Below are 16,372 nucleotides of genomic sequence, written 5' to 3'. Positions count from 1 at the left end.
TTTCAATCCCCATACTGCCAATAGGCAGCTACAGCGTTCTTAAATATAAACCTCTGTGCTGTTGCACGTTCATATGTGAATTTGAGAGAACACTAAAGTGACACCGTCTGAGACAGTTCATTTGTTTCATTGTGCTTTGGAACCTTTTTTTTCTGTGCAGTAAGAAAAGATACTGTTCTTATAAGATCAGGGGTATTAGATCATTATGAATAAGTTTTTTTATTTGATTATAAACAGCGGTGCTCATAAATGTACATACCTCCCTCTGGAAAATGTATATAACCCTTGCAGAATCTATAACATTAAAAAATACTACATGTGAGATCATAATTTTGTTTTTATTACTGCCCTTGAGAAGCTGCTTTAATTAGAAAGAAGTATATGAAAAAAATATGAATGCAATTTACACACCACAATCATGTTAAAAAGATACCCTTGGAAATATACAATATTAAGAACAAAACTGTGGAAACTTTTAAAAAGGACAATTCATGTAATTTCAGTTATTTAATCCCTGTTTAATATATGTAAATATCTGTTATGTTAAATATTTTATTAAGGACAGAATTTAATGAAAGGAAATTGCAATTTTTATGATCCCTTTGATTTTTTTTCTGCAAAGGCTATGTAAACTTCTGAGCAGGACTGTACTCTGAAAACATGTGAACCTCAAATCAGTTTCTTTTTCTTAGTGAGTTTCACAGTGAAGCAATAAAAGAATCTGAAGTTGCATTAAATTGTCTTGTCTTATCAAATCCTGTAGTCTATTTCAAGTCAGTATCATAAATAAGTCAAAAAAAAAAAAGGCCTGTGAGATGACTGATTTTTACTGTTCACTGTTTTTAAGTTGAAAAAAAAAAAAAAATGGCTGAAAGAGAAAAATTATTTAGGAGCCTGAGCAGATTTGAGTATCACACAATCCTTTAAAAATGTCTTTTAAGTTTATGTAACTAGACAATTAACAATATATATTCTTCATGTTGATTTGCAGTGTATTGCACAATATCTAAGGCCAGTTGCACTTTCTGCACAGTCGATAATTATCAGTGCAGGCTCATTTTCCTATAAAGACACATACAGTAAACTCTTGACTACAAAAACGCTATTGAGAAAAAACGTGCCAACTTTTCTTGAAAATAATAACAATAATAATAACAAATAATAATAACAAATATATATATATATATATATATATATATATATATATATATATATATATATATATATATATATATATATATGTTAAAATTATTAAATGAACACATTTGTTAACTAAATGTGTGAAATCAATATACACAACCATTTATTGAGAAAATATACCTTTGGGTAATTGGACTTCTGACTCAAATCCTATTAAAAAACAATTACTGAAAGTGAGCTGTTTGACAACTAGCCCCAGTCTCCCCTACTGTTGCTGTTCTTCTTGTAATATTCCTGTCTACTCGCTATTCTGTTGTCTCTCGGCTTCTCTTTCTCTCTCAAATCCAAAACACTCTTTCTCTGTCTCTCCATTCCTTCTCTGCCACTATCTGCACTGTTTTTCCCCAGCATGCCGAGGGTGCTGCTTGTTCGGGTTAAGCACTCGGAGGACGACTGGCCCTGGGGACGTCATTTTCCATTACAGAGACAAGAAACCTTTCCTCTCAGATGAAGAAGGAGGGAAAAAGTCAGAGCCCTGAATTGGTTATGCTCCTTGTCGTGTTCTCTTACTCCCCCGACTCGCGATTCGTTTAGTCAATATTTAATGCTGGTGTTGTGCAGTACAGTTGTCTGTTGGCCCGATCCATGGGTTTGATCTCCATGTCTCGCCTGATTTTTCTCTAGGCTTATGGGCTTACGCAGAGATGTGACGCAGAGCCTAAAAATGTGGCCAGAAGCTTGTTAACACTTACACACTCCACTCAGATATAGTGCAAAGGAAGAAAAGGACATGTAGATGGAAGAATAAAGAAAAAAGCCAGATGCATTACATGCATTTAGCACAACTGCTCACTTTATCCGCACACAGTCACACACGTCTCACCCTGCCTGCAGCTACTAATGCCCTCTACGCCCCACCTGAGTATAGATGTCAAGCGGCGTGAAGTGTAAAGGTGGTATTTTTCTTCTTTAAGCAGGGCAGATGGGCAAGGTTTGGTCTGAGCAGGCCCAGGCTGAGCCGGTGGCCAAGCCAGACTGTCTTAATTAGGAGCTGGCCGCTGCCAACGGCAGGTGAACACATCTGGGACGCCATATTGGCCGCAAGCGCAGCAGGTCTTGGAAATAGTGCAAGCCTTGGAATATTCGACAGGAGCAGAAATGAGCGATTCCCCTTTATTTTAACCCCCATACTACAACCCAAAAGTGAGCAGTCATACATCTACATGCCAAACAGAGTCAAGCTTCCATGCTGCGCGAGCCTGCCAGATATTAAAAGTCTCTGTCTTTGGAGTTTTGCGTTCGTTTTGCGTGCTGCCAAGGCCCAAGCAGCCCCAGAGTGCTATCAATTACACACTTTCTGCTGAAAAGCTGAAATTCAGCTCTGAGTGCAGTCTGACAGGACTCAGCAGTATGTGCACGTCTGTGCGATGGCTACTGGACGTTTGCGTTTCCTTTGTCCCCTGTACCTGCCCTCCACTGCCTTTGTTTGGAAAGAAGACGACACAATCACAGCGTGTCGCACTTAAAGCACCTTATAATGAAGTCGAGTCCTCCCTTCTGTGCATACACACACACACACGCACACACACTATCAGGCATGTTCGCCCCACTGAGCTATACCTTCCTCATCAGTGCTTTACCCAACGTCATCATTTCTGCCTCCATAAACTCAATGGAGCTGCATGTTCCTCTCCTTCTCTCGCAATGCACTCCCTTCCAATTACCGCGCCAGTTCATTTATTCATTAACCCGGCAAGGAAAATCGAGGGAGACCTAATTCAAAAACAACCGCCCTCCATTTCTCTCCATCTGGCGGGGAGGCTCGATTCTCCAAACACGTTCAAGCGACTTAATCTGTTTAAGGTGCAGTTTAGCGTCTGCAGTCGAGTTTGGTGGGGGGACTGAGGAACGGATCGCTGTGCCAGTCCATTTTCATTAAAAGCACATTCCAGTGACCAAACTGGTACAGGAAGTGACATGCATGGAGGTATGGACTAATAAAAAAACAAGCGGATAAAAGGCAAGGCGCTGTTGCACTTGATTACAGAGGCATTGACTAATTTACTTAATTTGTCAAAAAGGATTGCAGTTTGGAACTGAGGTAGAACTCATTTATAGTGATTTGAGTGGTAGCATGCTAGTGCACTTAAACGCTAAACGTGCTTTGGCTATTTGAAGCGCTGTATTTCCAAATGCCATTAGTAGAATTTCCTATCTCCAAAAGTGGAGAGTAAAATTAAAGTTTGGGAGAAATAAAAGTTGGGAAACTTAATTGTTTTGAGCCTTCAGGCTACGGCAACAGACATTCAATCTAAATTAAGTAAATATTGTAATGCCAAATTAGGCATTGGACTATAAATGATTTACTACTTAAATGTATTCAACAAAAAAAATAATCTTTTCTACTTGCCAGTGGAATTTAAAATGTTTTTTTTTTTTTTTTTTTGCTGTCAGGAATGTCACTCATAGTGTTCTTATTCAAAAGCAGAAAAGACACATGGGACTTTACTGTAATAAGCAGTCCATTTCCAGCTTATTTGCTTGTCTTGCTGGGCAAACTCTGCACTTTCTTAGCTGGTCAGGCTGGGAGATCAAATGGCTATCCTGCTAAACACCAGTTTGGCCAGGCTGGAAGGTTAACTAGACCAGCTTGAAAGATCAGCAAACCATCTGGTCCCAAGCCATTTACTAACATCTATCTTGAGCTGTGACATGAGGGGAAGGTGGAAAGGTGCAAATATCTAATTTTACACTTTAAAGGGCCATCAAAAAAAAAAAAATCTAATATAATGAAATGCTCAGGATTTATATGTTGTTGGCAAAATAGTAAGTTTAGTAATTATACATGGCTAATTATAAATGTCTCTCAAGGTTTTTGCCCACAGAATAGTATATCAGCTTCTACGAGTAAGGGCTTGAAGGTCTGTGATAACTAGCAAACCCCTGACCCCTTAGTAAGGACAAACTGAGGTTTTTAGCTGTGTGAAACAAATAACCTTAAGTCAAGTAGCATTCCTATTCATGTGTTGACAAAAAAAAAAAAAAAAAAAAAAAAAACATTGTGTGAAATGTGTGTGAATTTTGTTTCGCCAAAAATTTCAGACAAACACAAAAATAATGATCATGTTGATATATGGACAAATCTCAACATTCTGATCAGAATCAAATGATGCTACATTCTCCCAGCAGACAGCAGTTGAATTACATCCCAATTCTGTGGCTAAAGTTTTTGTCTGAAACACGTCTGCACGCTCAATTGGGAAAGCAGCGAAAAAAGAGATTTATACTTCTGATCCTCCAAATCCTTTTTTATCTTAATCGAGTATAAGGCAGTAAATTGCTCCAGCACTGCTTTCTCCCTGTCTTTCCCTGCCTGTATGCTAATTGTGTTTGACATATTTCGGAGGAAGACAGAGCATCAATATTTATCAATTCATAATAGGACACAGGCACTGACATGCGCTAAGATTACAGTTTAATTAAAACTTGAGTAGCCAACTAATATTCAGTTCTTAAACAGACACATCATATGCCAATGCATTATCTACTCATTTAGATCTTGCATCATTGAGAAAGAAGGCAGACAGGGAAATCAGGAAGGAGAACATGATACGCAGCTGCAAGATCATCCCTATTCCCTTTCTACTACTGTTGTCTGAGTTTGGGCGTAGCTGTCAGAGCTGAAGCTAAATAAACCTTGCCACACTGGTCTGTAAAAAATGGATACCTCTGGTTCAAGTCCTGCCCAGCCAAAACACAACTGATGGCAAATTCCACCTGCCAGCAAGAGATCCTGAGGTGGCAAAGGGAGCAAAGAGGCAGTGCCAACCATGCCACCAATCTGCAAAACACAAAGGGTGGCATCCACTTACCAGTCTTGTGACAAGGGGCACCCCGAAATGCCAGAAGTGATCGTTCAGCAGCCCACTGTACACTACGTTTCCAAAGAGAGCAATGCTTCCTGTTTTACACAGCCCGTTTCCTGGTTTGGTTTCTGCAGAAGAAAAAAAAAAAAACAATATATATATATATATATATATATGGAACAGGTAAAACAGCAATATACAAGGACTAGAAACAAATAATAATTATTATAATGACAGAAATGAAGATAGAATAGAAAAGAGCTAAAGGCAATTAAGGAGGGAAGTAAGAAGGAAAACCAAGGAAGCAAGAAAAGGAGGAGGAAAAAGTGTAGGAAATAATTAAAAATGGAAAGCAAATGGAAGGAAGGAAGGAAGGAAGTAAAAAAATAATGAAAATAAGGATGCAAAGGAGGGAGGAATGAAAAAACAAAGGAAGTACAACATAAAAAATACAAATGTAATAAAAGAAGTTATATAGGAAGAAAAAAATAATAATAGGAAGAAAGGAAGGAAAAACAAACAAAGGAAAAAATACTGTAGGATAAGAAAGAATGGACATGGTACATTAAGGAAAACAATGGAAGAAAGGAAGGAAAGAAGGAAGGAAGGAAGGAAATAAAAGCAAGTAATAAATTAAAGATAAAGGAGGGAAAGAAAGAAAAAGGAAAGAAAGACAAAGAAAGAAAGAAAGAAAGAAAGAAAGTATAAAGGACTTGAAATGAAGAATGCAAAGAAAAAATAAGTATGGAAGGAGTGGAAAAAACAAAAAGAAGAAAGGGAATGATATAATTTCTTTGATGTTCCAAATGTAAGAGACAAACAAAAACATTTCTCTGACAATCTGAATATGTCACATCCATAAACAATCTTCTCTCTGCTGTTATCAGTCAGTGTGTGAGTGGCACGAGGAGAGGAGGAGAAGAGCTTGGCATGTGATCAACAGTGGGGTCAGCCCTGCTTACACAGCAAAGCAAACTAACAGCTGCATTCAACCTCCTTTGGGTAATACACACACACACACACACACTTGCACTTGTGTTTTAAGGGGACTCTCCATAGGTGTAATGGTTTTTATACTGTACAAACTCTATAGTATAGAAAACTACTGGCAATTTTTGAATTTCATGAAACATAGTTAAGCCATTTGTTTTATAGGGACACAGGAGGTGTCCTCATAAACCATGCTTACATTCTAGTACCCATGTCATTATACACATTTGTGTTCTCATAAACCATATATACCAGTACATACACACAAACACAATGATCGTTACTCAAAAAGACAAAAAGAAAACATGACTCTGACATCACACCACTACACACAAATACACACACCATATCCCAGCAGTTCAGTTAAAAAAAAACATTCTCCAGTCTGAGAGCAGACTCAGAGAAGCGAGTGCGAAGATTGCGATGTGTATTAAATTATTCCCTATAAATGCCAAGTACAGCAAAAATCTGCATTATGCCTCAAAACAATAGTGAAGCGCATATTGTGGAGCGCACCACAGCAAGCCATGCATTCATTATTGAAAAACAAAAAGTAAAAAGGCCCATTAAAATGTCACTTGTGCTCTTTGTGACTGCGGCGACACATGAGTTTTAGTGTTATAAATGGGCCTTGCGTTATTGTTTATGGTGGCTGCTAGCCGCAGGCTACCCGGCAGTGACTGTAAAGTCCACGGATCACACACCACGAGCCTCTGATGCCACTCCCTCCCTTTCTATACATCACCTCATGAATATTCATGCCACAGGGCCATGCTACAGCCAATCGATCACAACTATAACGCATTTATATCCATGATACATGTGGCTGATTTTTTTGGTGTCTAGGAGTAAAAAGATACGGCCTAATTAGCAATAAAACAGCCGCTTCACCAGAGATTTGGAGGCCGAGCTGTGTTCCTGTTCTTTTCGCAGGTGATGTAATTCAGACTGTGGCGCGTTGCATCACAGGAACATGTCGTAAGGTGAGACTCGAGGCGGGGAGGGATGGCTGTCATTGTGTTTGAGGCTTCCCTGCTGTCTGTTGGCACCGGTTGAAGCTCCTTTGGCATCCGTGGGCATGTTTCTCACCATGCCTCACCTGTGATTAATTATTGACGGCGAGATGAGGATGCGGTAAAGTAAAGCTGCACTGACATGTTACACTGCAGATACATTACAACAACCCCCCAGGCTGATCTCCCTGTTTCTTTTTTTCCTTTCCCCTGGTTTTCCCACTTGCACTTTGTCTTTAAAGCCCCCTGCTCACTCTCTCTCTGACAATATTTCCTTACTCTCTCTATCTCACTCTGCCCTGCAGTTTGGCGAATTTGACAAGAGCTTTAAAAACTGAGCCAAATGTCAAAGTTGTCATAAACAGTGTGTGAGAGGGAGTATTTTTGGTTTGATAAGGAGGCAATAACAGTTTGATTTAAGGCAGAAAAGAGTGTCATCACATCTAAATCTGCCATCGGCATATCTCGTTCAGGGGTTTGTCGGCGAGTCGCTGCGCACTCATGCAGATGAATGGAGTAGTTTAGGTTGAAACTGAGACTGCATTATCTCGCATTTCTCTGCAAGGATGACAATAAGTGCCGTGAAAGATCCTTGCCTGATCTGTGTTGAAGTACGCGGCTTTGAATCTCAAGTGTGACGCAAGAATGTAGGATTCTAGGGCCATGATAACATAATAATCAAAGAAGAAACATAAATAGAAATGTACACTATAAAACAACTCTAGAAATGTGGAAATCACTTGGCAAAGGCTTTAACAGAAAAACAAATGTATGAATATATATATATATATATATATATATATATATATATATATATATATATGGTGACACTTTAGAATAGGTAACACTTGTTAACTATTAACTACAACATTTCTCTCAATAAATTCTTAATTTGCTGCTTAATTAGTAGTTAGTAAGGTAGTTGTTAGGTTTAGGTATTGGGTAAGATTAGGGATGTAGAATAAGGTCAAGTAGAATAAGGTATTAATATGTTCTTTATTAGCACTAATACATTTCTAATATTCTAATATCACTAATATTCTAGTAACATGCATGCTATATGTATATATATCAAATGAGACACTTATTTTTCACAAGGTTTCACTGCAGAGTAAACATAGGTATGTTATCATATTCCACAAACGTTTGGGTAAAACATTCTCACTAATTGATTGCAATCTTTATTTAAACAATCTCAACTTTGATGGCTAAAATCCCAAGATCAATATGTTTATTCTAGCCAGCTTTTCCTGCGCCATTTTTCATCAGTGAAGCAACATATGCTCCACTGTTGAATATGCGATTCAGCAGCAAGATAATTCATATTTAATAAAAGTTCGGAATCCAAATTGAATGCGAAGAGATAAAAAGGATGTGTATTGCAAAATAATAGCAAGAAAACACACATTTGTCCTATGGGTAATCTGATAAAAAAACAAATATACTTTCAATTTATCAAAAACACATTGTGCAAATGGTGTAGTACAATTGAAAAACAAATAAGAATTACAAAATTAAGTGATGAGTCCTAAATTAATACTTCAAGTCAAGTGATTGAGTGCATCACTGAATCATTCATTCAAATGATTTTTTGTAAATGCTGATTTGTTCGGGAGCGACACACATGACTGTCCTGTTGCATAAGAGCACTCGCAATCTATTTTTTCTAAGCACAGCTTAGATCATGTGTAATCTAATGATGTAATGATGAATAATCATCAGCACAGCTGTGATTATGTGTTTTGTTGTATAAGCAAAATTATTTCTACATGTTGTAAATAAAACTAAGATTTTTAGAACATTTTACAAGAAAATAGTTAAATCTTCAGTCTTTCTAGTGTACTTCAAAATGTCATGTTCACTTGCCGTTTCTTTGTAATTACAGTATTTGTAAAAAAAAAAAAAAAAATACTAGTGATTTCTGACTAAAAACTCCTATATTTACACAGCTTTGCATAGGAAATTTTATTTATTTTAATATATAGTTTATGTTTTGTTGATTTGTAAAATAAACAGCACTGGAACTGTATAGTTTGGGTCCTCTTGTTCATTTTGAAATATTAGATTCTAATGTACCAAATGAAAAGATTCCATTTATAACTGACAGCAATCGCTGAAAGAGAAATGCTCATATTCCCAAAATGGACATTAGAACTACAGAAAATGAATCAAACAGCACTCTCTCTCTTGAAGCCAACAAGGAAGTGATTTAAACTGCAATTCATCGACTGGCCGCTAGAGGCTGGCTGCAAAAGGGAGTCAATCCCATAGACTCCCCAATTAAAATGGCCAACTTTACAGCAGAAAAAAAAAAAAAACGTTTACAGCCTGGTTCAGAAAATGATTTTGGTCTATATAGCTAATTTTGCCATTCGTGACAACTTTGAGGGGGGTGATTTTTTTTTATAACTCATCCGTTTAAATTATATTAAGCCTTAAAGTTCTGCATAATTAAGTGCGCGGCCACTTGACAGGTGGTTTGCCGCTACTGTCACCGCTGTCGCGCTAGGTGGGCGTGGTTTCAGCAACCAGCTCTTGCCTTTTTGCTCATTTTTGATTATTCGGGAGTGACGTGCGGTGACACACTGCCAAGATGGCGATGGCCCTCTCTGCCTACTTTTGGCTTCAAAAACGCTCATCAGAAACCTATGGGTGACGTCACGGACACTACGTCCATGTTTTTATACAGTCTATGGTGAAAATCCACCAACATTTAACAGCTAGAATGTGTCTGAGAATCTATATGTATATTATTTTAGAATTCAAACAATGTTTTGCTTGATAAGCGTGCTTACAGTATCTTTCTCTAACACGGATGACACTTGGTTTGATATTTTGCTGCATAATGCACTGACATTCAAAAATTTTTTTTAAATGTGGTGCAAGTGCTTAAATACTTTTAGGGGCCGCTGTATAAAAATAACTACCCACAACACTGCAAAATATATCAAAATCTTGCGCTTGTTATTGCCAAGTGAGCAACAGGGATGACATAATGTCTGTATTCTTCCGGCTGGAAGCTTCCTCCCACAAGCCTTGTGGCTCTGGCAGTGGCCATCCTGTCCTGGGCCTGTGCTTCCATTAGCCACACTGACCCGGATCTGTTCTGGCATAGCTCTGATACTAGACCGGTGGACTTGGCCCTTCCTCTCAGCGGGGCAGCGCTGTCAGGACATCTGTCCAACCCAAACACACTAGCCACACCAGCCTGTCCATATGGCAGTCCCACCCTGCCTGTTTCTGGGCCAGAGCCTGATTCACAAGGGCTGGAGAAAAAGTAGTCCTCTTCTTCCAGAGCCCTCTCCAGGGCATCACAACGCTTCTCCAAACGATGTATTCATTACCCCTCCTGTACCTTGGGGATGCTCAAATGCCTTGTTTCAGAGCGGGGAGTGTGGCTGTGTCTGTTTAAACACTGCTCCAGTCCTACTTAATCATGTGCAGTTGGAGGGGCAGTCCGTGCCGGCACTCTGATTAATACAGCATGAAGCTGTGGCGGCAGACATAGCTGCAAGGGACGCAAGGCATTAATAACCGTATGCTGCCACTGTTTCAGCCGCTACCTCCGCCTTCCTGAAGTCTAGAGAGACCATGTGTACAAACACACAAATACCAACTCGTAAGGTGTCGTAGAGCCTGGACGCTGTAAATATCGTCATGGGAAAACACTGGCCCAGAGAGCACTGAATTATTATCTTTTAATTCATGCAATTTGTCAATCAGCCTAATCATGACTAATCATTATCATTTGTGGTTTACGGGTTCACAATAGTGGAATATTATGATCATAATCATTGCTGTCATCATTATCACCAATACAGATGATTTTGTAACTTACAATGGGGTCTTAAAATTGTGGCAAAAACAAAAAGTGAGAAAAAGTGTAATTGAAATGAAACAAAACTGTCCTGTACATTGACTTCTATAGTCACTCTTAATTAATTTATTTTTTTTCTGGTAAAATAAAGTAAACCAAGGGGCCAGGGCCCACTCTTTAAAATGTTTAATATATAAGAACATTCTAAATCATAACTTTTTGAATCACAAAATTACCTGTGGTTAATTAATTTAGCTTGTGTATACAGTATACTGTATATATATATATATATATATATATATATATATATATATATATATATATATATATACATATGTGTGGGTGTGTGTGTGTGTGTGTGTGTGTGTGTGGGTGTGTACGTACACTGAGATTTTGACTTATTTGTATAAAACCCAGTAAGGGACTTTTTGCACTTGAGCGCACTATTGACGAGAGCACTAAATAAATACAATGTCATCAGCCGAGCACTAAATATGCTGAGGTCTCCAACCTGAAATTAAAAATCAACCAGAAGGCAATATTGATGGAACAGGAGAAGCGATAAAATCGGGCAAAATGAGCTTTTGAAACTTTCTCCCTGCCATAGTTGGGAGATGATTGTTTGTGGGGGGTGCTGTTCTGCCGCATGATAAAAAATGACTCGCGCCCGCTTCCCACTGCTCGTTTCTTTGTTTCCGCCCTTTTGCTTTACGATTCTCCCATGTGCCGAGTTTCGCAATGGTTACGGACCGGCATAATTTATTAAGATATGAGTAAATCAATGGTTGATGTCCTTATAGATTACTCTGAAATCATAAAAGAGCCTTGACAGGAAATGCAGAGTAATACAATTTAATTAAACTGCATATCCTCCCCCTGTGCAGCCGCCTGATTAAAGTGGCAGTCAAATAAAACAGCATTTAATTGGCATACAACACGAAAGCTGTTTGCATGTTTATTTAACATTGCAGCGTATTAATAAAAAATTAGAACCCTAATTGGCCTAACTTGTGCAGGCAGGAGCAAGCTCCTGGCTCCACTTCCCCCTACAGCTTAATGGACTGTGACTGAAAAATAATCCCAGGCTAGTTTAATATTTCTGCAGTCATACTTGATGAAAATCCCTGCTCCCATTGGCCAAGAGCCACACATTAAAAAGCAATCATGGATACCTGGGCCTGCTGGTGAGAATCCCCAGTGGAACGGACCACTTGGAGCGGCCTGGCAGAGAGAACCGTCCCGGCAGGGGGAGGGCGAGGATCATTAGCGTTTTGCATATCTCCAGTGTGCCATTCCGCAGGTTCGTCCCCAGCCAGCCCCAATCCCCCCCCCCCCCAAGACTTCAGAGCCCCATGTCATCCCACTGGCATGCTACCAGAGACAGCTGGAAAGCCCCCTCCAGTATGCTCTCTCTCTCTGTCTCCCTGCACTTGCTTCAGATTTGTGTGCACAGACCACCAAAATGAGTGCTGCTTTGACCATACATCTCACGACATGAACAAGCGTCCAGCCCAAAGAGACCCTAGCTGTACCTGCTACTTAGTTTTTAGTTTTTACTTTGTAATTACAATAACAGACTAGATATAGATATTGATGGAGCAAAATGAAAAATGCATACAGAAAATAAATAAATAAATAAATAAATAAACACTATATATATATATATATATATATATATATATATATATATATATATATATATATATATATATAAAATTGTTCATATGTAAATATTTAACCCCAATAATACTTTTTGTAATCTAAAATAATTCATATATACATGTAAATGCTGTCAAATCTATCAATCACATCCAAAATAAAAGTTTGTGTTGACCTAATATTAGTGCTGGGCAACGATTAATCATGATTAAGTTTTTGTGTATGTAGTATATGTGTGTGTATTGTATATATTTATTATGCATGTACATATTTAAGAAAATTTTAGTTTATATATTCAATATATTTTTATATAATATAAATTATATGAACATTTTTTTAAATATATACTGTATGTGTGTCTTTATATATACATAATATACAGTTATATAAACAAAAACTTTTTTTTTTCGAAGCGATTAATCATTGCCCAGCAATACATATTATATTTACTGTATTTAAATACAAATTTATATTAAATATATTTTGTTAAATATATTCATGTATATGTGTGTGTGTGTGCGTGTGTGTATATATATGTGGAACCACTGATGTCACATGGGCCATTTTAACGATGTCCTTACTATGTTTCTGAGTCTTGAATGTGGCAGTACCCTTGCTGTCTATGTATCTTCATTTGTGTTCTGAAGAAGAACAAAGATCTTACAGGTTTGGAACAACATGAGGGTGAGTAACTAATGACAGAATTTTCATTTCTGGATTAACTATCCCTTTAAACACACATGCCATTTCCAATAAAAAAGACCTCTGGCACTTGATGAAGCGAGAATGCACAACACATAAGCAAACAGACATATCCACGTAGCTGAAACGGATGGCTACAGAGAAAAAGAGACATATTTCTGACAGCTGTACTGTATCGCTCCCCAACAATCACTCAAAAGCATCAAAAAGCACCTTTCCAGACTTGATTCATTTATATTGTATAGCAAGAGCTGCAACTTGATTTAGAGGGAGAGAAAAAACCAAGAAAGAAAAAAAGCTAGCTGCAAGAGTAGTCGGTATGCTGCTGAGGACTCTTTTCTCAAGAAGACTGGAAATTTGCGGCTCGTTCTTGATCTGTTCTGTTTTGTCACCCACAGACACCAAAAGATTCCCAGGAGTCAAGAGTCACAGAGGCTTCGAGTTCAAACTCCTCTGTCAGTTTTCATATACTGTCTGTATGTGTGTGTGTGAGAGAGAATTCTGAGGATGACAGTAACTGAGAAATGCTGTAAGGTGATGAAAGCACACCTTGAACCTAATCGCTACTGGCTGGATTAGAGATGTAAATAGCGTGTGGCAATTTAATCACAATGGTAACAATAAGCACTAAAATTAATTTAGATCAAATTTTAAGAACTATTGTGCCGCTCGTTGTGCATTAAAATAAAATAACAGTTGCAACACTCCTACAAATATATATACATAAAACCCAAAATAGCCAATAAAGGCAAATAAAAAGCTTGTTATGCAAGTTTAAATATAATTTTTATTTATTTTTAAAACCATATACCATAGAGTAGCATAGATTTTGCCGTTTTTTGTAAATCTTATTATTATTATTATTATTATTATTATTATTATTATTATTTTATGAAATGGTGTTGCTCTCTATTTTTAGTATGTAAAAGATAAAAGTAGTTTCTTAATGCATTTTATAACTATTATTTTGCCATCACTGGTTTACTAGCTTTGCATCACGACCGAGGTCGTACTATACATAGAATTTCTCAATATTCCCATTATCTACATTGCATAAATAACAGAAGTGAGAAATTACCCAACAAATACATGAAATAAACACTACGCCATTTTTGCATTGGTATTAGCCTGAATATCATATACATTTTATGCATTACACATTTTATACATTACAATAAGTACAATTTAAACGATTTTTAAATAAATATTTTATGCTCACCAAAGCTGAATTTATTTGAATACAAATCCAGTTGTAATATTTTTATACTGCTTTATATTTCTTATATATTTATTTTATATTAAAATAAAAACCTTACTGACAACGACATTTAAACATAAATAAATATAGTACATTTATATGTATATATAAATATAATATATATAATACATATAATAAGCTATCATATTTATCATAATTTAAATCTATAATTTTGTTCTCTTTCCCTCAACTGTCTGCGACCAGAGCTGACCTTCCACCAGGTGAGAACTACTGCTATTCATCACAATGCATTGATTTTGAACACATGATAAACGCATATAAACAGCCACATTGGATGTCCTTAACAGAGGAAGTGCTTTTGAATGTGTGTGAGTGAATGTGGCCATGTATGTGTGTGCTTGTGTGTAAGTCACAAATAGTGTGATCCCTTAGCTAGCCTCAGGATACCTTGTATTGGAAAATCCAGCACAGGAGGTCTAATTGAGGAGCTTGGGGAGAGGGTCTATTAAAGATCAAAGCTGATTGATTGGGCCTGACCTGACAACCTGTGTTCTCCAGTGGACTGACCACACAGAGGCATTCCCTTAACAAGACCAGGGTCAGGCAGGACCAAGACACACACACACGCACACACGCACACACACACACACACACTGCACAAACACCCGCAAACATTCAAAGATAAAAAGAAGTGATCTTTAGATATTTAATATGTCTCGAAATTGTGCCAGAGCTGGAGGCTTTGGCAAATTTAATGACTGTGATACATCCTGACTGGCAACACAAAGGGATTTCAATGTTACATCTCATCCTAGTTAAAAAAAAAATAAAAAATTCTCTACAATTCAGACAGTCATCAGCCAATGACAGTAAATGTGTTTGATGTTTCAGGCCCAGAAAACTGACAGATGTGTCTCTAAACAAATACATCAACGTTATCTGCCAAAATAGCATTCAAACCCATAAACAGCAGCAGTGGATAAAAATAAACAACTTCTATCTATCTATCTATCTATCTATCTATCTATCTATCTATCTATCTATCTATCTATCTATCTATCTATCTATCTATCTATCTATCTATCTATCTATCTATCTATCTATCTATCTATCTATCTATCCATCTATCTATCTATCTATCTATCTATCTATCTATCTATCTATCTATCTATCTATCTATCTATCTATCTATCCATCCATCCATCCATCCATCCATCCCCTTCCAATTGTAATCACATTTAAATTAAAACTCTGTATTTTTCCACCTCAATTCATTTTCAGTTTCAATTCAGGGATTGTACTGGATTTGAAATGGCATTCTCAATTGAAGTCTCAATGGTTCGACAGCCTTACTTTGACCCTGCTGTTCTTCGTAAGTGTATTTTATTTAGCACAAGTGTCTTGACAAGGACCCCTGGAGGACCTTGGTAATGCAACTCATTACTTGGTGCCACAACTGACTGACAGCTCTCAAGAAAGGGTGTAAGCTGGTTTCATTACATCATATAACAAGGACCAAACCATTTGGAAGGGAAAGGTAGTGGGATATTGATAAGAATGTACACAGGTCGCTGTAGCAAGTTTATAATTTATGCCCACCATCACTGAAAAAGTCTTGATGAGGTATTTATGAAGAGTCTAAAATACACTAGATTGTCAAGGCCTCAGACAGCCTGAAGTTCAAAGATCTGATCTTAACAATAATAATAATAATAAAAAAACGAAATCAAATCAACCTACAGAACCAAATAAAAAGGGGTAATTGGGTATGGGATTCTTGGAGGTCAAAGAGTCTCCATACACATTCCATCATTAAAGGCATTAGACTTTAGGTGCTGGAAAAGCAGAGTGCCTCTGTTTTCTCCCAAGGCTGTCCTCCAGGCTAGCCCGCCACTCGCCAAGCATCAATCAAGCGCTGTGTCCTGGCATAGAACCGATCGATGGCCAACACAGCATCTCATTGATA

General features: G+C 37.5%; 1 protein-coding gene across 5 annotated transcripts in view; it reads right to left on the bottom strand.

Moving 5' to 3' along the window:
• Window positions 1-16,372, bottom strand: part of LOC113111617 (RNA binding protein fox-1 homolog 3-like) — a 384,232-nt gene that overhangs the window by 134,801 nt on the left and 233,059 nt on the right. For all 5 annotated transcript variants that reach the window (XM_026276558.1, XM_026276555.1, XM_026276556.1 and 2 more), the window contains exon 5: window positions 5,013-5,134. In XM_026276558.1, the coding sequence (XP_026132343.1) occupies window positions 5,013-5,134 (122 nt within the window). The remainder of the gene's footprint in view (window positions 1-5,012; window positions 5,135-16,372) is intronic.

The sequence above is a fragment of the Carassius auratus genome, chromosome 12, assembly GCF_003368295.1.
Source record: "Carassius auratus strain Wakin chromosome 12, ASM336829v1, whole genome shotgun sequence".
Lineage (NCBI taxonomy): Eukaryota > Metazoa > Chordata > Actinopteri > Cypriniformes > Cyprinidae > Carassius > Carassius auratus.
Note: the sequence above shows the minus strand (reverse complement) of the source record. Positions and strands in the feature narration are given on the sequence as shown.